The 25,275-nt window shown below is 40.1% G+C and overlaps 1 protein-coding gene across 4 annotated transcripts in view; it reads right to left on the bottom strand.

Moving 5' to 3' along the window:
* The window catches only part of PTBP2 (polypyrimidine tract binding protein 2), a 47,223-nt gene extending 22,415 nt beyond the window's left edge, over nt 1–24,808 (bottom strand). For all 4 annotated transcript variants that reach the window (XM_035121618.3, XM_088673788.1, XM_088673789.1 and 1 more), the window contains exons 1-4: nt 24,627–24,808; nt 22,033–22,063; nt 13,668–13,743; nt 2,482–2,654 (exon numbers count right to left, since the gene is read on the bottom strand). In XM_035121618.3, the coding sequence (XP_034977509.1) occupies nt 2,482–2,654; nt 13,668–13,743; nt 22,033–22,063; nt 24,627–24,634 (288 nt within the window). In that variant the 5' untranslated portion in view covers nt 24,635–24,808. The remainder of the gene's footprint in view (nt 1–2,481; nt 2,655–13,667; nt 13,744–22,032; nt 22,064–24,626) is intronic.
* Between the last annotated feature and the right edge of the window lie 467 nt (nt 24,809–25,275).

Genomic DNA, 25,275 nt, shown 5'->3' with positions numbered 1-25,275 from the left:
GTGCTGTCAGAAATGGCTTACAGCAGGGAGGGGCTGACTCCTGGTCTGGGGACCTAATCTAGGCGCCCCAAAACAGTTTTTGGGTCTTCCGAGACCATGCTGATTTTGACTGCAAAAAAAAAAGATACAGTGCTGGGCTGGATGGAGAGGTTTAAGTCTGGCCATCAGTTCAATCATTTGGTGAGTCGGGGAAGGGATAAGAATCACCTTCCTTAGCTAATATGCACAAACTATGTGAGAGAGCTTTTAGTGGCCTTTGCAAAAGCTATTATGGTGAAGAAAACAAAGGTTTCCTTTAGATCATGTACTAATATTGGGTATATTTGGGGAAAGAATATGAAGCAGGACTATTCTATTCGCCTAAAATGAGTCTTCAGGCTGGTTAAAGAGTTAAGTGCTCTTTCATTGCATCCTCTAATAACTATGTAAAAACACTATTCAGCAGAAAGCATTCCTCAGGCTTCTTGCTCAAGAACATCCTCAATAATCTTGCTCAACAAGATACATCACATCTCATAGTTCCCAAAGTCTATTGTTTCCTGCAAACTCACGTATGTAATTTTCAATTAAGTAGCAAAACAAGATGGATAGTTGTCTCATCCTCATTCTCCAAGTTTAGCCCTTTGAACAAATAGCAGTCCCTTTTAGAAGGAGTAAACTCTATGAGTGTAACATGACAATCCAAAGCCCGGATGCAAGGCATGACAGCCACCTCCACATCCACAGCCCCTTGGTCACACTGGCCAGGGTGGAAGGTGGGAGTGGATAGGAAAACCACCACACCAGCACTCAAGGCTAGATCAAGGTTGATGGTGGCAAGGGATGGCAGTGGAGCCAGCTTGGGATACAGCTGTCTTGAGCTGGTTCAGTCCCTCCTACTTCCTGCACTTCCACCCGCATGTTTGGCAGCAGAACAGGGAGCTCCACACTGGCATTGCGACACTGGTGCCACTCCACAGGCAGAAGCTTGCAGGGCTGAATTACAGCCTAAGGGGTGTAACTTATTTCTGAATGTTTAGAATTAGGCTGTGAATGTGATCCCATGTTAAGGAGGCAGGAGAAGTTCCTCAAAGGTTTTCATCTTCTTAAGTCTTTATTATCATAGCAGAACTATTATCTTTGTTATACCAGATTTGGTAAAGTAATATCAGAATTTCCGTTTTGAAAAAATTAGGTTTCTTCAAATGAAATATTTTTAGATAAGATTAGTTTTCAGACACCAAAATGTAAGCTTTTCACAAAACACATTGAAAGACACACGTTTTAAAACAAAAAAATAGAAGTATAGGATGATAACTGAAGGGACACTGCATTAACCAGTATTAGAAAGAAAAGCAACCATCAAGCCATATTTAAGAACCTGATATGCTAAGCAAAAGAGCAGCTTGGCTCGGATTGCTGAGAATTTGAAGTGGTGATCTCCCTCCTCCTATTTAGGTACAAGAAAATGGAGGCAGGGAAGGAAGAACTGGTATTTACTTATCTGCCCCTTAATGATTGCCTTCCTTTAAAGTTGGCAGCAGCAGAGAAAATGAATGAGTTACAGAGATATGAAACAGAAAAAAGACTTCTTAAGAGTGTTAGCTTGTATCTCCATCAGAACTCAGAGTCTTCAGAATGCTCAGCAAACAGGCAGCTCTTACATTGGGGAGTGTTAGCATTAGTTAGGCTCTTCATGATGAGTTTCACTGAGCTCAGTATTGGGCTCAATCAAATATGGATATGATTGGGCCACAGCACAGGCCACTGCTGCTGTCCCTCTCTGAATTGCTGCTCATAAGGTGATGACAGCAGCAGAGAACTTAAACTTAAGGCCTGTTCATGACTGTATCTGCAGAAACATCTATTGATGCCACAAAACGCGGGAAAGGTAGCTCCCAGTGCCAGAAGACCACTGTATTGGTAGTCCCCCACTCTAACAAGAGGCTTGGGAAAGGTGAAACTGGTAGTGAGAGGCATGGTCATACAAAAACACGCCCTTTCTTGGTAGGCCTGAATGGACCTGTGTACAGCTTGGAAAATGAGACTTGGGGGCAGGGGGAGGAGACACATTTGAGTCCACCATTTTGAAATCTACCACCATAATCAATTTCAAGGGGAGATTAGAATGTGCATGATTCTCTCCCACTGAAATCAGCATGAGCTAGATTTTACCTTTAACTGAATTGTGCTTAGGACCCAAACCTATGTACCGCAACACAACAGCAGAAGATAGGATCAAGTGAATAAAAGCAAATGTCCAACCAATGGGTACTGATGCTTAAAATCTGACCTTTTATCTCACTCTTGTAGAAGGCGTGTGTGTGTGTCCATGAACACTGAATTCTGCACTTATTAACTTGAAAAATTTCTCCAAGCCTGGCTAGTAGAGTAGGCTCCGTTGCTGGGGTATGGCCTCAACTTAAGGCAGACAGAGTATTTAGACTGATTGGTGTGTAGATGTTTTCTATACTAAAATAGTAAGACAAAATTAGAGAGTACCTGGTTCTTTCCTTTCAGCATGAGAATGTTGGTTACCTTACCAAAAGGTAAGCCTAAAGCAATAACTTCTGTTTCTGTCACTTCCCCTGGTAATTTCCTGATATGAAGAACACGAGAAGGAGCCCCATCCATTTTATCTTCACCTTTGAATTTCTTGTTGTCGTTACCATTGGCTGAAAGACATTTTTTTATAATTCATTTCATATCTGAAAGCTACCCTATTTATTATAAACTCATCAAGAAAAATACAATTTGTGCATGCATACAGTTTCCAAATCAGTATGTGAAATGAGTATTTTTTTTCTTTCAACCAACATTTTAAAAAGGAGATTAACTGAAGTAAAATGCAGCTGCTAATGTGCTTCCTCACAAAGCCCTGTAATATTTGGCGAATCAACTTACCATGGATTTTTCCTGCAACCATTACATAATTAATTGCCTGAAGCACTGAGAAGCAATGATAACTGTACAATAACTGATAACCATTTCAGGTTATCCCAAACTATGTGCTAGGAAACACTAATGTGCCATGGGATAACTGGTAGCACACCTCAAAAAATAAATTAAAGCACTGGTGAGCCCAAAAGGCAATAATTCAGCAAGAAAGGAGCCTCCTCACTGTATTTCTGCATGGCTGACTGCTCTAGTCTTGGTTTTCTTTGAATTAACCTTCACTGCTCAATGGGGTAAGTAGTCCTGCTCCATCACAGTTATGGTGGGATCTACATCATCCTAGTGCAATCAAAGAACCTATCCTTGAAAGTAGCTCATGGGGTCTTTATATATTACTGGTGTGGCTTGGCCTTTTTCCAGTCAGGAACCACGCAAAAAGGAGTTCTGAGGGCAGACAATTCTCATTAAACCAAGAAAACTGCCTGGGCTTTGAGTGTGATATCTACATTCAATTTTAATTGAGGTTTAAAAACAAAGTGCTTTAGCTCTCAGATGTTTCAGAAAAAATGTTTTAATTCATCCTAAGTAGTCAAGCAACATGGACAACCACTGTGAAGACCCGATTTCTTTCCAAACAGACATCATTGCTTCCACCTTTTGTTTTCTGTTACATAGAACAGTATGCCAAAAGTTTAAGAATCCTTAAATGATACTAAAAATACTATTCAAAATTCAGGCTGCTATCATAATGTGCTACTCAACATGAGATGGTTGATTTATGTTGTGAGCAAGGGATGTGATCACAATTGGCACAGAGAAAAAAGCAGATATTAATAGCTACTAGAAGGTGAAATCAATTACTTGTGGAGGGGGGGGGGAAGGAACTGGCAATTGAGAAACAGGCAATTAGATTAGAAACAACGAAGAATGCACCAGTGAGAAAGAGAATGGTTATCATAATGTAGAGAATAGTTAACAATCTTTCCTACGATTTAATAGAAATAATGTATTAAAATCAAAGTGAAGAATGCAATAATACTGTCCTACAAAACCTAGTAGCATGGCTATCAGGTTTTTAATTTGATCACTCATTACAATTAATTACCTGAAGCACTCAAAGGGGGATTAGACAAATTCATGGAAGATAAGGCTGTTAGTAGCTACTAGCCCTGATGGCTATGTGCTACCTTCCGTATCACAGGCAGTATATCTCCAATTCTACCTACCAGTGACCGCATTAAATAAGCATTTGGTCGCCTCCCCAACACATACATAGAAACGATGAATTGCAAAAAAATTCTCCTTTGAAAGAATGTACTTGTAAGAATAGTTACAGCACAATCCTATAATTATTTACTCATAAGGCAAGTGTGCATAGGACTGCCATCTTAGTGATCTACACTAAACTGCCATTTGTCTCTCACCTCTTCCTACCCCAAGTTAACCCAACACAATTGCATCATAGTATTACAAGGAGGGGCATATTCATATTGTGAATGCCACTCAAAAAGGTTGCCTCTTATAAAATTATCCTTTTCTTTCTCCTAAGAGCAAGGGTGGGGAACCACTTTTTATCAGGCAGGCCAGATCAAAAAGTGGCCACTTGTCTTTTAACAGGTGGGTGGCTCTGCCAATCGCCTTATGTCATAAGATGCCAGGGGGATTCTGAGTCCACTTGAAAGCAGCAGGGTTTGTATACCATGTTGAATTCAAACAGCGCCAAATGCAAGCCCTGTTGCAAAGAAACAATTGGAAGAACACTTGGGAGCTCCTAAGCAGAACCAATCTAAGCAGGACTTGCATTTGGCACTGAATTTGCTTCCATGTAACAAGTTTAACTGTAAACATAGCACTGATTGCTAGTTACGAAAATAGAAAAAAAGAGTTGTAAACAGAACAAATCACTAAAAGAATAGTAACTTCTACAGACAAGGGGACAGCAAAGTTGGTAACTGAAGCAAGCAGCATTAGTGGATGGGTGGTTAACACTCCCCCTTCATGCTGGTTTTGTGATTCCACCAGTCTACACACTCACAACTCGACTGAGGCCATTTCAGGCTTTAAAGGTCAGCACCAAAACTTTGAATTGTGCTCGGAAACTATTCTATTTCAGTATCCTCTCAGACTTACCTCCTAGCAATATGGGTACTGTATAACGTTTGTCACAAAACAAATGGTTAGAATAGCACCTGCAAATTTTGCCTCCTATCTTGGTTTTTGTGAACCACCCTGAGATCTACGGATGAAGGGCAGTATACAAATTAGATAGATAGATAGATAGATAGATTAGATAGATGGGCCAGAGGCTTTCATTCTGTTAAATGAAAGTTGCTAAAAACACCCTACTGATGTGTTTTTAGTTTATTGCTGGATCAATTTTTTTGTATCTTTTAATTGTTTTACTATTTTATTGTTTTACTCTTTTTGTAAACTGCTTTGAGGTTTAGTTTTGTTTTTACAGCCAAGCAGTAAATAAATTTTATGAAATAAAAAAACACTCAGGAGGTATGTACAAACTGTAAGGGGGAATGAGCATTTATCGGCTTTCTTTTCCACCACTGCTCATGAGCTTGCTAGAATTTTATGCTTGCTGTTTTGGTATAAGCATGCACTCAAGTCAACCTATATTTTAAGAAGAAAAGTTCAACCAGTTTTATTTTTGCTACTTGTTTTTCCCCCCAAATATATTTATTGATTTTATAAAACTGAAAAAATATATAAAACACAACAAAAAATACAAAAAAATCATATAAAACACAAAAAGAAAAAAACACCCATATTTATCATTCATATGTCCTGACATTGTTGACTTCCTCATGTCCCTCCTTGCTGCGTTTCACTGTATATCATCCTTAGTAATTTCTATATCATACTTCAATCATCTTATTTTTACCTTAACTAACAAAGTTCATCGCTTATTAATTGCTTAACGTTTCAATTCTTATTTAACACTTATATCTAAATCTTAATATACTACAATACCTCTACAAATCCTCCTCTACAATCTCCCTGTACTTCCAAATCTTATTTTTGCTATTTGGGCATACCTAATTACTACACACTGCTTTAAAGACCAAAGCAGATGTAGAAAACTTTATTGAGCTGTATTTGTTTTAGTTTCAAAAGTCCATAGTTGGGGTGGAGGGAGTGGTCTCTCAGGAGAGTTACCCAAAGCAGGGAAAACTCAATAATCACATATAAGGAGGTTAATTGCACTGGTGTGTTTAACTGGAAATTCCTCCATTGGTACCCTGTTGGTCACAGCAAGATAGTATTCTCATCAACAGTGAGTAAACAGGACATCCTATTTGTTGAAATCTACCAAAGATGAGGAAGAATGCAGATACAAAAACTAAAAATAAGCAAACCTGAACTGAGAAATATAGGCTTCAACTTGGCGAAGTTAAATACCGAAAAACTGTAACTCAGGTAAGAGCTGAAACCCAAGGAGAAAAACAGACACGCAAGACCAAGTTGCTGATCCATAAACTGCTACAGCTTGTACAAGAGCACATGCAGGAAGAACAGAGCCCAACTTAAATAGGGATACTGTGCCTGCAAAAGCTCCTGTTAACTCAAAAAAGTTTCTTTGTGTTGTTTTTTTGCCTGCCAATGCAACATTTGAAAAGCATATACGTAGTCATAAATAACCAAAGTTGTTGCACACTGATGGAAGTAGATACGGGCATGATTTAATTCTTCCACAATCCTGCTTTCTTTTCATTCATAAAGTAATCAAGTTCAGCACAGCCTGTCTGAAAACTTTGCTATCATGAGTGGCTTGCAAGAGAGGAAGACAACACTTTTCAGAGGCTGAGCTGACCTTACTGGACAGTATAAAGGTAAAGGGACCCCTGACCATTAGGTCCAGTCGTGACCGACTCTGGGGTTGCGCGCTCATCTCGCATTATTGGCCGAGGGAGCCGGCGTATAGCTTCCAGGTCATGTGGCCAGCATGACAAAGCCGCTTCTGGCAAACCAGAGCAGCACACGGAAACGCCGTTTACCTTCCCGCTGTAGCGGTTCCTATTTATCTACTTGCACTTTGACGTGCTTTCGAACTGCTAGGTTGGCAGGAGCTGGGACCGAGCAACGGGAGCTCACCCCGTCACAGGGATTCGAACCGCCGACCTTCTGATCAGCAAGCCCTAGGCTCAGTGGTTTAACCACAGCGCCACCTGGGTCCCCATACTGGACAGTATACTATGTACAAATCAGGTTACTTGATTTTCCTCTACCAATTCGAATACAAGGGACATATGGAAAGCCAAACTTTGTACTCCAGCGTTACAGCGATTTGTAAAAGAAATAAAAATATTATTTATCATAAAGCTATTACTCAAAGCCTATCTATGATGGAATATTCTAGCTAAATAGAAGCCAATTATTTATACTCATTTTCAGTAAATGATGATTCCCAAAATTATATTTATGAAATGCTAATTTAGTATGTTAAAGACAGCCATTTATCAGCATCGTAAACTTTTACTTCTATTGAACCCTATATTCATCAATGTAGTAAGTGGTAAGGTCATTCAATACCTGATGATAAAGGTAAAAAAGCACCTTGAAATTTGGAGTGATATTGAAGAGAATTCACTTGCTAAAGAAGAATTGAAGAATGTACCGTAACTCTTTTGAAATCATATCATACAATTTTCTGACCTATTTAGTTAGAATAGACTTTTACACTGACACACATTTTAAGCTATGTTTACCTTCTTCTTAAAAGGCTAGAAAGCTGCATTCTTGATGGAAAAACAGTAATGATTGTCCTTTAAAACATTTTAATTCCTTGTACATTTTTATTTGATTTTATAAATAATATACACAATCATACTTTTTATCTAATTAGCAACTGTGTCATCCACAAATATTGTAAGAATTATTTCTACCCCTTCATCTAAGTCACTGACTGATGAAAAACATTGAAAGTGGGTAGGACAAAGCCCTGCAGAAGAACCCCAATCAAAACCTCCCTCCAGTTTGATGAGAAGCCACTGATGAGCACTAAGTATGGTTTCCTCACCAGCTGTGAATCCTTCTGACAATACTATTACCTAGCCCACATTTAAGCCACATTTAACAAAATTATCAAGGGGTACTCTGTCAGACACTTTGCTGAAATCAAGATAGATTACACCCACAGCATTCCCGCCATCCATTAACCTGATTTTAAAGAGTGATAAGATTAGTCTAGCAAGATTTATTCTTGACGAATGCTGGGTTCTACTAAGCACTTTCAAACGGATTCTCTTCTTCTCTGTTCTAGTATCTTCCATGGTATCAGTCAGAAGACATCAGTTGAAGTACCCTCTCATACTACTAAATTTGCTTACATGAAACATCTGTAAATTGTTTCAGGAAAGGATAATTCACATCACCACATATGTTTGACAGTCCACAGAAAACTCCAACCACAATTTTATTTTTTTCTCCATTTATTTTGACCCTGATGGTATATCGACAAGGCTAACATGTTCACTCTCATGAATTCTGTGCAGGCCTGAGCATCTTTCACATATAATGCTACTCTCTTTCTCTTGCACCTATTCTTTTTTGAACAATTTGTAACCTTCAATTATTACATTCAAATCACACGAGTTTTCCCACCAAGTCTGTTATACCCAGCAAATTGTATTTATCTTCCTGTATTTGGAGTTCAAAATCATTTATTTTCAATATGCTGCATATTAGTATATAGTCACTGAAAGCCTTGAAAATTCTGTTCCAATCTCTCTCCTGAGATTTTATTAGTTTGCTAGTCAGCCACACAATTCCCCGTTCCCCTACAGCACACAGATCCCCATCTTCAGTGCTTACCTTTTGAACTTACCTATCTCCAACTGCTACAGAATTTAGTTCAAAGCTCTTGATCAGGTTCATACTTTTTCTTTTGCTAGACACATTTTTCCAGTCCTAGTAAGTTGCAGCCCATCTCCTTCCAGTAGTCCTTAAGGAAGCTCACACCAGTCCCAGAAACAGAACTTCTCCCATCAACTCTAATAACTTGAAGTATTATTCTCTCTCTTCATAGCCCTCCATCTTTTACAAGTAGAAATGGCATGACCACTACTTAAGTTCCAAAGTCCTTCACTTTCATCCCCAGAGCTTCATACTTACATATGATAGTCATAGTTGTGCTAGACAGTAATGTTTGATCTCACATGGTGTGCAAGAAGGGATAATCAGCAGGTTTGGCAAGTCTGGGAAACCTGTCCATCACTTCCTGAATTCACACAATGGGAAGGCAGCTTATGTCACAAGTTAACAGGTCTGGTACATTCACAAGCCACTCTGAACCTCTCAGTAGGGAGTCTTCAACCACCACAACACTTCTCTTCTTCTTTCTGTAGGCTGTGACTGTCACCTTTGTTCTTGAAGCACCAAGAGTCTTCCTTCCCACAAAGAATATCTTTCTGTAGCTATCCAGAAAGATGTTCAGAGCTGTTCTTGTTGAATTAATACTGAAAGTGATTTCTTAGCTCTATTGTTCAAACTGTCTTCTGATTCTCCTGCTCCTAATAGGCTGTCTTTCTTGCGGTTACTTCGCAATTCCGGTTGTCATCTTCTACTCAGATACTCTTTCTATTTTTGTCTTTGCTACAATGCTTCCTATTTCCTGTCAAGATCTCCTTCTATTCTCCAATGAGGTATGGAAGTATGGAAATTTGCTCCAGTTATCCTCTTTTCATCTCTTCCAACAGAGCAACAGGGTTATATGTGCAGCTGGTGTGGTCTATGTGCTTTCAGGCAAGAAACTCACATTGCAGGCCACCACCATTAGAGTCCTTGCTGTTCATTTTCTTGGCTCTGGTGCGTGTTCTAACATCCTCCTCCACTGATGAAGCAACCTCCCTTCATCAATCGTTTATTGCTTGAAAGTTACCAGAGTTCCTGTGGTGAGCTGCTTAGGAGAGAATTTTAGCCTGCTAATAAAAAGGGCACAGTGGCCCCATTTAGCATATGGTGATCCCTGGCATCATCAGCAAGGGGTGCTGGGAAAGCCTGCAGAGCAACTGTTACCTCATCAGACACCAGACCTCTCAAGGCAAAGGGTGAATCCAGTGTTGCTTCAGAGGTTACAAGACTGCAGTAGGCCTCATGGTGCACAGTAGAAAGACTTCTGTATTAGTGTGGAATTTCTTGATAACATTTTCACTCTCACTTTTACAAAAGGTTAAACAAATCTCTGCTTTATTAGAAAATCAACAGTAGGACCACATAGAGAGTCTGTTCTAAGTCAGTCTAGGATCTTAACTTATTCATGATGCTGAGAATCTTTGGAGAAATGCAGGAAACTTTTCTTTCAATTTAAGGAATCTGAATATGCAAATATTTAAACTCATATCACATGTAACAAAGTCCAATATTGGAAGTGTCAATGTTGTTTCTCATCCAAACAGGAACAGCAACTTTCAAGATTACAAATATACTAGAAGCAGGACAACCACATCAAACCCCACACTTATTATACTTCATATATGACCATTTAAGTCAGTGATAGCCAACATGGTACCTCCAAACTACAACTCCCATCATATCTGACCATTGCCAATACTAACTGGGTTAATTGTGTTTTAAACAACATTGGTGTATACCAACAGCATAAGAGTGCATCATGTTGGATACTCCTGATTTAATAGCAGAAACTAAATGCTTACCTAGTGGTAAAATCTTTAAATTACTGTAAGCAAAGCCTGGTATAATTTTTAAGATGGCTATGTGCTAACAGGAGGTTTAAGAGCTAGTATTTATTTTTATTTTTGTTACAAGAAACTTCCTAAAATCACACAAGTCCAAGAAAATAGTAGCCTGGCATATGTGACCAAAATATCAAGCATGAATGTAAATGAGTGGGGGTTCTTTTAAGGCCCCTTTTTGGGGGAAGGTCTTCTCCAGAGTAGCATCTGACATGTAAAGAGCTGCAACCAAGTATGTGTGTGTGTGTGTGTGTGTGTGTGTGTGTATGTGTATATATATATATATATATATATATATATATATATATATATATATGGGTGAGCTACTCTTTGGAACATTAACACGGGACTCTTCTTTCCAATTAGTGCTGCACTAAATACTAACACTTAGATTTTAATGACAAAAACCTTTGAAAGATGCAAAAATTTCTCCAGACCTTCTGCCTTTTATTATTATTCTTATGTTGTAGAGATGTAGCTGCTGCTACATAATTTGGAAAAAAAATAATCCGGTGTATAAGACGACTGGGCGTATAAGACGACCCCCAACTTTTCCAGTCAAAATATAGAGTTTGGGATATACTCGCCGTATAAGAAATACGACCCAGCATATAAGACGACCCCCGACTTTTGAGAAGATTTTCCTGGGTTAAAAAGTAGTCTTATACACAGGAATATACTGTAACTCTTCTTCAACAAAAAACAGGAATCAAGTGCTGAATGTGATAAAGCCAAAGACTATGTTACTGAGAGCAAATGAAGCAGTATTTTGACTTCAGTTTGGATGTCCATGAAGAGGGGGAAGGAACTTCCCAGCTCCCAAGGCAATCTACATTTTCAGCAAAAACTTTGCTTCCTATCTTGATAGACTGAAGAAATACTTCCCTCTCACAACAAACACATTTTTTTATACCCTTTCACCCCCGCTTCATCCCAAAAAAGTCACCCAAGGAACAGCTTGTGGAGGGGTCCATGAAAATATTAACAAAATTATTTCCCTTGCCCTTCCATTTCAACTTAGAACTAATTTCAATACTTAAGGTAAAGGTAGTTTTAAATATATTGCTACATCGTTAATTTTGATCCCTGCTTGAAACCTTATAAACAAGAAATGTGTTTACAGTGCTCCATAATTAACATTTACATAACTCAAGTTTATAATTAGCAACTTACCTAGCAATTAAAAATTGCCTCCAGGCTACTGCACAAGTCTCCACTGATGCAGGGATATAGCTACATGGCTCTCCCACTCTAATTCTATTTTAATTTATTTATATATGATTTCAAAACATATATTACCCACTCCTCAGCCATACCTCCCAGAGGGGCTTACTAAATAAATAAATAAAAACAATAAAATCTGACAAACCCAGATTTGATGGACAGTTAAAAGTCCAGCATAAAAAGAACACATTAATTATCTACTGGCTAGTAAAGTGACAGAAAAGAAATAATTCAGCACACAAGATCTATGACACTGTACAACTGTATGATGAAGGCTTGAGCATGGGATTTTCTCTTTCCCTCATACTATGGGGAGACAAATGCTCATGCAGATTATTTATTTATTATTATTATTTATTTATTTATTTATACATACATACATACATACATACATACATACCCACCCCAGCCACTCTGGCAGGTACCCCCTTCAGACCTATCTGGAAAGCTAACACCAGTATTCAAGGGTAACTATTCTCAATAAGTTCTATTATGCACTTAATACATTCTTAAGCATTGTACAATGATCAGAACAGATCTTACAAGCTGATACATGTGACACTAAAGCAGGCGTGGGGAACCTGTGGCACTCCAACTGTTGCTGGACTACAACTTTCATGACTCCTGACTACTGTCCATGCTGCCTGCAACTGATGTGAGCGGAAGCCCCTTCCCTGCACTAAGGGAAGGCACGATGAGGAGTGGCAGTGAAAATATGCAGATTCAAGTGCCAGTTACTAATAGCTATATAATGACTACACAACAGAGTCCTTGGAGGGAAGGAGACATATGACAGTTGATCCTGGCCAGATTGCTGGAGGGGGCTTGTATTCCCCCCCTCCTCTCCTGTTACATCCAGGTATAATAGTTATGGGCAGTAGTAGTACTATCAGTAGTTCAAAAAGCTACCCAAACTAATAGGATATAGCCATTGTTTTGAAATGGTGTTTCACTTAGGGAAGGAGAGGTAACCTGCAAAGAGGAATAGGAGACCTGGTACAAACGACATGTGTTGCTCTGACTACCTGAAGCAACACAAACCTGTCTAAAAAAAATGGGTGGGTGAGAGGTTTCAACATGAATGAAACACAGAATATCAAAACAGACCCTGGCTGGATGACACAGTGCAGACAGGCAGAAAGCGCAAATGTCTGCCTGAGTATTTCCTTGCCTGACAGAAGGTCCCTCTCCAAAAACCAATAAAAAAAAGGCATTAAGAATAAACTGTGAGAATCCCTTTTTCAAAGTTATGCAGGTTTGGACTCAGACCTGGTGTTGAACTAAATAAGAATTCCTGTCATTTTTGTATAAGGTACGTTTACACTGCAATGTAGTCGAAGCAAAATTCCAAGTACTGTACTTGACCAATAAATTATTCCTTCCTTCCTTATTCCTATAATTTAAAGAAGGGACCAAGATCCAATGGAGGCTCCTTGGTGGAAGATGGGGGAGGTAATGTCCAATGATTCTCCCTTCCCCCTGCAGTCCTTTATGCCTCCTCCCCACAGTATTAAAGAGGGTTTCCCAACCCTCCAGAACAGATTTTCAGGGGGAAATGCATGGGGGGGTGCACAGAAGGAATTGGTGAAGATTGCCTCACCACCCCCATCCCATTCTGCCCCCGTGAAAGTCCAGCTAGTGTAGTTCTGCTCTGGGTAACTCCGAATCCCATGCATCAGAATTTTATTTTTTTACAAGTATTGTATTACGCATTTGATATTTTAAAACTCAGATCCTAAGAAGGCATAATAAACAGATCCTAAGAAGGCATAATAAACATTGTCCAGATGTCCATTCTTCTTCTGCAACATTGATACATTTTGATACTACAATGAAAAAAGTCTCCTTTCAAAAAGCATCACTTACCAGTAACTACTATGCTGCTCATGTTAGAGTTCGGACTATTGAGTACACTGCCTGAAAGAAGCTCGTCAGATCCTCTCTAAAAAGAAAGAAACAGTAAGCACTTTGCCATTTAAAAATGCAAACACTAATATTAAGCATGTAAGTTTGACAGATCTTTTTTAAAAATATGAGTATCTAGGAAACCTAGTTAGAGACCTGATTCACATGTCACATCAAGCAAAAGTTTAAAACAAACTATTGCTTAATGTGAACGAGCAGCACACTAGTGCAAACAACTCAAATATTCCTGAGTACTCAACCCCTTCTTCCTGAGTACTCCTGCCATGAGATGGACAAAACAAACCAGAGCGTGGCTTGTTATCCAAATTAGGACTCCTAGTTTGTTTCCCTCTAAACCAGGCAAACCCAAACTATGGACCTCCAGATGTTTTGGACTACAATTCCCATCATCCCTGACCACTAGTCCTGTTAGCTAGGGATCATGGGAGTTGTAGGCCAAAACATCTGGAGGGCCGCAGTTTGGGGAACATTAAACTATGATTTGGTGCTACATAAACAAGCCTTAGACACATTCAATTCTATTTCCCCATCTCTGGCACAGCTGCAAATGGTGACTAGAAGCATTTACTTCAATTTTCTACCAACCAGGATTTGCCAATATATCAAAACCATTGCAATCTATTGTTAACTTTAACTATAGTTTGTCCAAACAAGTAAATTTAAAATGGTGGTTTACAAACCACTCTTGGACCAATGAACCATAATTAAAACTAAGGCTAAAGTCGGAATGTAGCTCTAAACCATTATTTAGCAGTACGTTCAAACAAGAACATTGAATTAAAGTCTGTTTCTATGAAAAAGAAAACTAATTCACTTCAAAGGGCAATGAATATAAGTATGTTACAAGCAGTCACAGATTATGTTCTCATTGGAGAAAATTATGAATGAACGAAATTGCCTGGATATTTGTTTTCTTGGAGCCCTGTTTATGAAATATATGAAGAAGCTATCAATGAAAATCTTAATTCAAACCAATGATTTAAGTCAAATTTTCTTCTTGCTCATTTCAATAATCTTTTAATAAACTTATTGACCAAGCCTCCCAAGTGGATACTATGACTTAGAAATGAGCCCCAAAGTAAAGTGGTAGCTAGTGATGTTTTTGTGACCGGCATATGGTCTCAGTAGTCAGTCCCACTTTCACATTTTGCATCAGTTGAATTTCCAAATTGTTTTCAAAAGGAAGCCTAAGTACACCACATTACGACTGAAGTTGGTTGAAGACACGACACATTATGGATGTCACCTATGCATCCATCAGCAATGCTGAATGTAAAAGAACATCAAAGTGTGAAGTGGATACTTCAAGAAGAAGCCAACCCAATTCAGAAAAGGTTCAATATCGCTTCCACGGAAAGATATGCCATTACAGTATCAGTTAATGGCACTTCTCTCTTGTCTTGTCAGTTTATTAATGAGCATGCTATGCACCTATTCAGGACACCTATGGCTACATCTAGATTTAATGAAAAGAAATGAGAGAGAGCTTGGTATCAACCATATATTGATTACAGGCATCAAAATGAGTTCTACCAGTAGGTTTCATGAATGTGTTGAACAGTGCAAGGCACAATACAAAACCATGAGGAACACCATAGAATAAATGCCATGATACTGAGCTACAGTCTCCCAAAATCACTTTCAGTTCCTTCTTGGTGGACAGATTCTGGTATAACTCAGAACTGAGCTGGAAAACTCATCCTGGACAAGCAATCCAAAAGTATGAAATTGGTAATGGTATCTAACGTGACTTTGAGATTATGGGAAATCAACATGGATGCTTTCCCCTGGCATTAATCATCCACCAAACTGTCTCAAAAATGAAGCAGAGGTCAGAATAAAGTACATCTAGAAAATCAGGATCACTCAGGAATGCCCTAGAGCTCAGCAGCCACTACCTGCTTGATCTCTTGAAAGGGAGATTAATCACCATGCAATAATTTGGGGGGGGGGGTTTCCACAGGCCAAATATGAAAGCCAAGATTGATCCTCAGATCACAGGTTCACCACCCATTTCCATAAAGCCCTAGCCAGCATGGTTCATAGTTAGGAATGACAGGAGTTTTAGTCCAAACCATCTGGAGGGCACCACTTGGGGGAGTGCAGTGCCAAATTAAATTGAACACTGCATTATGAAATGCTGAGAGATCAAGACATATTAGCAGGATCACACTTCACTTTTCCTTCTCCTAATAAAGTTCATATAAATAACAACCAATGCAGTTTCAGTTCTGATGACAAGCTGGAAGCCACACTGAAGTCAATCTATTTCATCATCATTCAAACTATGCCTGAATTTTACAGTCACCCCCCTTTCCAGTACAGGGAAGGTTTTATTTGGACAACAATCATGACTATATTTGGTGTCTAGAAAGAGTTCCTTTGGAAATGGCCTCAACCCCACCTCCTTCAAAAAGACTGCAACTATTTCTTCTCAAAAAGAGATATTAATCACTCTCTGAATCCAACTGGTCAACCCTCTTCTGATCGGCATAAATGAGTCAGGAGAGGCATGGAATTGAACAGACAGGTTGAATTTAGGCTTTAATCCTCCAAACACCTCCATATCTTGAAATTTATCCCCCAAAGAGAGGAAATTTAAATTGTATTCCCTTCCTTAAGCACCATATTATAGAGGGTTAGGTACTTAATTAGTGCCAACAATACGCTGGGTACAGTCAAAGATCTGATTCTACTAATATTGATCTTATTGCACCCACAAAGATGTAGCATCTTGGCATGACATTCTTGTCTCCTAGGCCTACAGAAAACATCTGTTCTAGATTTGCCACAGTAGATTTTTTTATGCCATCTGTCCACATAGCTGAAACAGGGCCATAAATTCTCTCCAATTCTCTGAGCCTATCATAGTAGGTCAAGTGATGACTCACCCTTTAATCTCTTTAATTACTAGGGAAGCATAACACAGGCATTTAGGTTTTTGAATAGCAAGAAGAAGAAAAACTTTGAATTCCCAAGTATTCAAAACCTTATCACTTCATTAAGCCACTAATAAGAGTAAGAATGGTAACATTTTAGCTAGGGCATTTCTACACGATTAAAGAACACTGCAGAAATACAGAAGGCGTTAAAAAAATCTGTGGTGCAACCATGCTTGGAATACTGTGTCCAGTTTTGTTTGCCACACCTCAAAAAGGAAAGCAGGAAAAGGTGCAGGAAAAGGTAACAAAAATTATTTAAAAACAAAAACAAAAAAGTATTGTTGGATTTAAAGACTAACAAGTTTATTATGGCTTAAGGTCCTACAAGAGTCTTTGTTCTTGCTCTTTTTACAGCAACAGACTATCATGGCTCCAGGGATGGAGCAACTACCCTATGAGAAAAAGTTACAGCAGTTGGGGCTTTTTAGTTTAGAAAAAAGGAAGCAAACAGAGGACATAGTAAGAGGTGCATGGTGTGGAAAAAGTGGATAAAGAGAAGTTTTTTTCCATCTCACATAAGTACTAGAACCCAGGGTCATCCAATTATGCTAAATGTTGGAAGATTCAGGACACACAAAAGGAAGTAATTTTCCACACAGCACATAATTAAACCATGGAATTCACTACCGTAAGACATTATGATGCTCGTCAATTTGGATAGCTTTAAAAGAGGATTAGGCAAATTAATTTATGGAGGAGGGGACGTAAGTGGGCAGAGTGTTCTCCTGTTTATATTCTGCTTCCCATTGGTCTCTGATTGGCAGCTTTGAGAACAGGAGGTTGGACCTGATGGGCCCTTGGTCAGATCCAGCAAGGCTCTTATGTTCTTATGAAAGGCATGAGAGTAGTCACATAACTTTGAAGGTTAAAGTAATTTTTGTATATTACTTTGCCTCCGGTGCCATTAACCAGGAAGGATTTCTTACAGGAAAAGTGATTTTTTTTTGTTAACCTGCGCTATCATAGGCAGTGATCATATAGAAATGAAAAAAAAAATCATGTATAAAATAGGTTGTATCATGTTACAGACAACTGTAAATAAATCAAGTCTTAATCATTTAAGCTGCCCTCCTAATGCTTTCTGTAGACTACACATAACATTTCATTGCCTAAAAAAAAGATACTATGATTATAGTGTTCCAAGAATTCTGGTAAGTTGTTTTCTTGAATGGAAACCTGGACCTGAAACATATTTTCATACACTACAACAGTACAGATTTTGACCTTCCTTGGAATAATGTTCTTGTCATTATCTCCCATGCCTCAAAAAAATTTTTTTTAAAAAAATCAAGTGGGTTGTGTGTTCCAAATATTTCCAAACGAATCTGTGTAGGTGGTTTCAAACAAAAAGTGATTCAGTCTACAAGTCAAATACTGATTTACAAAACTAATAGCCTAGTTTCACTAACAGAAATAACTGCAATGGAATATATGGTGAAGCACTGCATATCTGTACAAATGTACCTGTCCCATTATAGCAAGGACCACATAAATCTGCAAAGCATATAATCAGCTACTATTCAAACAGCAATTCCTACACTGATAACTGGAATAGGCAATATACTGGTACATTTTGTAAAGTAGAACTGTAAACCAGCAATTTCTTGTGCTAGCACTTTTTGCAGGCAAAAAAATGGAATCATCACCATAGCCAAGTAGTTGCCAGATGGAAACCCTTAAACCAAAATCAGTCAAACAAAGGCCAGCTTTCCTCCCAACCCCCAACCCATACAGTCCCTCCTCTAAGACTTTGTTGTCGTATCCAGCTCTAGCCGTTTTAAACACGTTCCAAGGAGGAACAGCAAGATTAGGTTGTTAGGTGCACAAAAAGTACATCCTAGACTCATGCTTTTGGAAATGTTCTAGAATATTCGCACAACTCATTTAGGGCCTATAAAATTTGGTCTATAGCTCTAGTTAGAAGAGTTCATACAGATTAAACTACAGTGGTACCTTGACTTACGAAGACAATCCGTTCCGCGGCGCTCTTCGTAAGTCAAAGTCTTTGGTTGTCGAAGTGCCCGTTTTGTGCATGCACGAAGTGCGATTTTTGCGCTTTTGCACATGTGCCGACCACGCGCGCCACTTCTGCACAGGCGCAGAACACGCGTGTGACGAAAAGACTTCCGGGTTTGTCAACTTCGGAAGTCAAAACCTTTGGAAGTCGAGTCATTCGGATGTCGGGGTACCACTGTATATGACTTGCCTTGAGGAAGAAAACTGTGATCATTTCAGAAAGATGTGTGCGTCCAATGAATCCATACAGTCAGGCAGATTTTTAACCTGCACTCACTGCCCAATTTTCACTTTCTGAAAAGCCATTTAACAACACAGTTCCATTCAATTAATTGGTTTTGTTGATGTCAATCAGCTGGTCAGCTACAAAGCATGCCAGGAAATGTTTTGCTTCCCACTACATTGTATTCTTATAAGTTATTAGTTAATATGTATTACTTTATTTTAAGTCATTTCCAGTTAAGAGGTGCAGTTAATGACATTATTCTGCTGAAGAAGGAAGGCAGCAAGCCAGACAGTCCTTTGACCAGAACTGTGCTGATATCACCAATGATGCTTTTGACAAATTAAACTATCTCCTCAAAACTGTCAGTTCAACTCTGCAAAAGGCAAAATGCCATCTGGAAGAATGACAGTTTATATTCTTCTTAGAGGCAGTTGTGTTGAAGAATATAAGATGGGTGCTTCCAGAATTCAATTCCATTCTCAAAGTATATATGCATTGCTTAGCTATGAGAGATTCTACTCCTGTTACTGGTCCAAATATGTTCACATTCCAGAAAGGCATATTCATTTTATAAGCACAGCACCGTACCATATCAAGCTTTATTTAAGTCAGGTATGGGGTAGCAGACATCTCAGGATCCACTGGTAGATGAATAATTTACAATGGATCTAAAGGGTGTCTAGCTATCAAATATTTAAGAACAAAGGAAGTTGGGGAAAATAAGAGTGATTTGCATGTGAAAGGATTTCAAAAGTAATTCTGATACTGAAAACAAATTCCTAGACTGAATCTATGCTCAGAGGTACATTGTTGCTTAATACTTTCTCTTACCACCACCGTTTTTCAAGCACTGATACAGTATGGTATATAAGTACAAAGCACCTGGCCTTTATCCCATGTTAATCCGAACTTACAATGTTACAAGTTCTAAGTTTCAGAGCAGTAGTGTTTTTAATCAAGATTGCCCAAAATAAACCAGGATCTCAAATACCCCCAAATTAAAGGTTATTACTACCTGTTCTCCTAATATAATCTGTTCTCAGATTAGACAATTTTGAAGATTCTTACTGCCAGGTCCAGTGCAAGCATGCTTTTTTTTATCCCTGTGAGAATTCTTTGAGATTGCATGTTCCCATCTTCCATGTGAATTCCCCTTTCCATTTCATGGCCTGCTTTTGCTATGATGTAACATTATAGTTACATTGGTGCAAATACATAATTAACATTAAGCAGAATCCTTCATAGGGTTTGCAAACCCACTTCAAAGCTTGCATACAAGAGAACCCAGAACTCAGGATTAAGTAAAGAAATCATGACACATGAAGGGAAGCAAGAGGGTGACTTGGAGGTGTCCGCTCATGCATGTAATGTCAAAACCACAATTTGGCAATATTTGAATCACACATGTAATGTAATACCACAGTAAAAGCAAACCACAAAAGGAAGAAAGGAGACATGAGTGCATAAATCTACAATATACTTCCAGTCTGCGGTCCAGAAACTGAGAACATTATGGATTCGTTTGGGTGACTGATTAGAATCCTGGACCTTTGCAATGTTCCTAATATAGCTAGAATCTAGTTCCTTTCAGTCCTATTTTATGAACTCTGCATTAAATCTATTTAAAACTATTCTAGTTCCACTTAAGACACACAGTCCCTACAGTAGGAACTATGATGAGAAAAATATCAAAGTATTTCAATTCAAAACAGAAATATTTTTCTTCCACAGACATAAAGCTGGTTGGATACAGAAGACTATTACTTAAACATTTGCTACCTATAGGAAGGTATTTCAGGCGGCTAACATCCACTTTTCATTTGCTAAAACTTGTTGAGAAAAGAATAACAGTAGGCCTGACAAGAGGATGGTACAGGTGAACAACAACAACAATTACCCTGCAAAGGCACTAGTATAGACACACACATATATACCGAATATATCACTAGTATACACACACACATATATACTGAAGGAGAGGGCAGTGGACTGTTATTGTGAGAGCATGGGTTATACCAATCCTGCAACGCAGCCCACGGGAGGACCCAGGAAGTCATCAGATTTTTCACTATGAGGGCAGATAGGTCTGCCCTTGGAGAGGGAGATGTGATTTCCTAGGCCTCCAGTATGAGGCAAGGGAAAGGTACGTAGCCAGTGCTGTTCTGACAGAGCATGAGCACTGGAAAGTGCAGAAAGAAAGCATTCCAGAAGAGTCTGTGGATCCACATCTCCTCCATTCCCCAGACACACACCTGGAATATGGGACAAATTACACAACTAGTAGAAAAAATAAAAAACCACAGGTGTGGCAGGGCATGGAAAGACACAGTTCATCCACTTTCAGTTATGTCCCCCACCGACCCTTACAGATTGCTCTGCACATATTGAATCATCCAAGCACAGGAAACTGAACCTATGTTGCTGTAAATCTTAAATCTCTTTTGATATCAACATTTGAAATATCCTGCCTGGCCTTGGAAAGAATGTTGCCAAACTGAGATCAATTGATCAAAAGACCTATGAAAATATAGCCAGTTTAGGATTCATGAAACGTGTATTCTTTGCATACTTTAGGATGGACAGCGGTGTTCTTGTGCCCTTAAGAGCTGCATGGCAGGCAGAAATTCAACTGGTTAAGCCCTTTCTGGGATGGAAATACAATTATGGGAAAAGCTTCATCTGTTGACATTCTGTCAGTCAGGCAGTATATTTCTGTATGGCCCCTGGAATGATTTTGTTTTGGTGAGTCAATGACCCTTTATAGAAAGAAAAAGTTTCCCACCACGGCCTTATACTTACCAAACAATCAAATTCACATAGGGTTACAAGGTCACCTGACCTGGTTAAAGTCTTTCCCACTCTGACAAAATATATTCAATTTCTATTTAAGTTACAGTAATTATTTCTAAATTTATCTATAAATATAAATTAACACACTCAAGTTATTTGCAGATTGGTCCCTCTTTTGTGGGTAGGGCTGAGGGTTCAATCCACATACAGTGTACCAGAAGCAGAAAATGCTGCTGGCACCCCTGACCAAAAGTGACCGGGACAAATAGTCAACATTACAAATTAACATTTCATACCAAATTTGGGATTATTTATTAAATTCATAACCTACCTTCACACCAACTGCAACATCAGTGACAATGCTGAAAAAGAAAAGAAAGTTTAAAATAGGAAATTCACTTTTATTTCTCTTTTCTAATAAGAAAGGCATTCTCTTTGAAACCAAACATTCAATATTTTTTAAATATATTGGCATTAAAATGCTTATTTGTAATAATTTAGACTTTCTCATGACATACTGAAGTAACAAGGTGGCAAGAACTACCTTGGTGCCACACATACAACCAAACTTGGGATTGGTGATAATGGGAGCCAAAGAGGATAAAAAATAACTTTTGTTCATGTTTTCTTTACAACTCTAAAACCACATACAAGAGAGCAAATCCTAGCCAGATCTAATCAAGCACAACAGACCAGGCTTATACTGTAAAACTAGATGTAGAGGAAGTTATTTTCCATGTCTCAAAACTAGAGTCGGAAGTCACTGAAGCTGAATGGTGGGGAAATCAGGATAAACAAAAGGAAGTACAGTGGTACCTTGGTTCTCAAACTTATTTCGTTCCGGGAGTCCATTCAACTTCCAAAACTGTTCGAAAACCAAGGCACAGCTTCTGATTGGCTGCAGGAGCTTCCTGCACTCAATTGGAAGCCGTGTTGGACGTTCGGCTTCCGAAAAATGTCTGCAAAACATAACACTTCTGGGTTTGCAGCGTTCGAGAGCTGATTTATTCAACAACTAAGCCATTCGAGAACCAAGGTACCACTGTACTTCTTTACACAGTACGTAGTTAACACTATGCTACTATGAAATGTGATGATTACTTCAGAAAGGTACAGTGGTACCTCGACTTATGAAGACGATCCATTCCGCGGCCATCTTCATAAGTTGAGGTTTTCGGATGACAAAGCGCCGCTTGTGCGCATGCGCGAAGCGCGATTTCGTGCTTCTGCGCATGTGCTGACCCCGCGCAGGCGCAGACTGCGCGCAGCGAAAAGACTTCCGGGGTTGTCGACTTCGGAAGTCGAAACCTTCGGAAGTCGAAGCGTTCGGATGTCAAGGTATGACTGTATAAGGAAAGTTAATGGAGAAAAAAGGCTATCATGGCTACATAATGGCTATATGCTACCTCCAGCATTTTAGACAGCACACCTCCGAATACTAGTTGCTGGGGAACAAGAGTGAAATAGGAGTACTACCCTCATGTTGCAGGCATCTGGTTGGCCAATGTGAGAAAATGATGCTGGACTAGATAGGCCTTTGGCCTAATCCAACAGGACTCTTCTTATGTCCTTAATGTCAACAAAGAGTTGCACAGGCAATTCAGCAAACAGATTTTAGCAAGGCAGGGCAAGAAACTTCATAAAGCCTAGAACTAGATCCAGACACTGAATGTGGATGTAGCAAATAGCTGTTCAAGAGAATCAAACTTGTGCATACAGTATAATAATCTTGCCCGCTGCCCATCCACCGGCTTGGTTTCGAGTTACATGCAAGCCTGGGCCACGGAAGTTGACTAACTTTCCCAAGTTTTAGCAGGGCTCATCATGCTCCTGTTATGATCGCCAACCATCATGCAGTTATCTTATTTCTCTCATATATATATATAATGTGTGTGTGTATATGTATGTATATAAATAAAAAGCCAGTGCAACCATTTTATCATGTGCACAAAAGCTGGCCGGCTTCATTTCAAAAGCAGATTCAGGTCTGACGAAGGCAGTAAAATAAATAAATCAGCCCTCTATTTACGCTGTCACTGAGGAGCCAGACTTCCCAGCTTCCAATAAAAAGAGGGCCTTGCCTGCGATACGTCCACAGGCTGCCCACCCAAGCTCCTCACTACCAATGGAGGGAGGCCCTTTGCCTTGTTTCCATATGGTTGACGCCTGCAATCCCTGCCTTCCTTTCCTTCGGCTTGGTCTGCCTTGTCTCCAGCAAACACAAAGGCATCTTTTTTTCCACCTTGGGAGGTTGGGAGAAAAGAGGTGGTATGCGCACACACACAAGGCCCCAATGGAAACAAAAGAGCCTCCTTCCTCTGCTTCCTTTGCCCCAAATGGGGGGCATCGCTGTTGCTCCTCCTCCTCTGTCACCCTAACCCAAATAAAACAATGGGGAGGGGTGAGCTCGGGAGCGACGGGACAAGGGAAGGGAAGAAAAGGGCGTTCCCCATGGGCAAAGGGGCCAGTAATGTGTGAACGCGGGGATGCCACGGGTCGCGGGGATGTAATAGGGCAAACAGGGGCCTTGTCTAGCCCAGCATCCCAGCGGGGATGCCTCCTTCCAGAGGCCCAGGCCTCTGTCAAAAGTCAAGACCGGCCCCCCAACCACCGCCCCTTACCCGGGGCAGTGACAACCGCCTCGCCAGGCATCTCCCCCCGGGGAGAGGAAAACACACACACACACGCCCCTCTTCTCCCCTCCTCCCGGGACCCCCAGGCTTTCCTCACGCCCCGAGCCCGGCAGGCGGGAAGGAAGGAGCTCGGGAAGCGCCCCTGACACATAAGGGATGCGCAGCCTGCCCCCCTCGGAAAAGGGGGAGAAGGGAGGCGGGAGAGGCGGCGGCGGCAACTCTCTCCTCCCTCTCTTCCACCCGGTGGCGGCGGCAGTGGCGGCGTCCGTCCCTCACTCCTTCCCTCACTCACCCGTCCATCGCCGAACAGGACAAAGCGCTGGCGACCAGGGCAAGGAGCCGCGCAGGTAGCGAGCAGCGAGAAAGAGAGAGGGGAGCGAGAAAATGGCGGCCGGGCCCCAACGGAAACCGCCGAAGGTTGCCGAGCGCTCTATCTAGGAGGCTCCACTCTCCCCATCAGACCCGCGGAACTCCTTTGTTCTCAGTGGGCATGCGCGAGAGGCCTCGGACATGCGCAGTCCGCGCGGCTGACGGCTCTTGTGTATATGTATTTCTTGCCCTCAGAAGGCAAACGGGGGGGGGGGGGGAGATGGTGAGAGAAATGGGACGCGCGCACACACACAAAAAGAAAAAAGAGCGGGATTTGTCTTTATTTCCCTATATTGGGCTTTGAAGCACGAGTTAAAGCACAATTTCAGAAGGAAATTATTTAGGATCCCTTCACCTTGGAGTTTCATCTCTGGGCATATTTATATGCATCTCTTTGTTAATAATGATTATTTGCACGGGGAGAGACTCCATAAATTGTCTGACTTTGACCTGAAGGAGAAAGAAACCCTATCATACACTGGGCCTCTCCCACCCCCCACCCCCTTTCATAGCTGCCAAGTTATCCTTTTTTAAGGGATTTTCTATTATGCTGAATAGGCTTCGTCGCGAGA

Source organism: Zootoca vivipara, chromosome 7 (assembly GCF_965207765.1).
Source record: "Zootoca vivipara chromosome 7, rZooViv2.hap1.1, whole genome shotgun sequence".
In the NCBI taxonomy this organism is placed as follows: Eukaryota; Metazoa; Chordata; class Lepidosauria; order Squamata; family Lacertidae; genus Zootoca; species Zootoca vivipara.
This window is presented reverse-complemented; position numbering and strand designations above follow the sequence as displayed.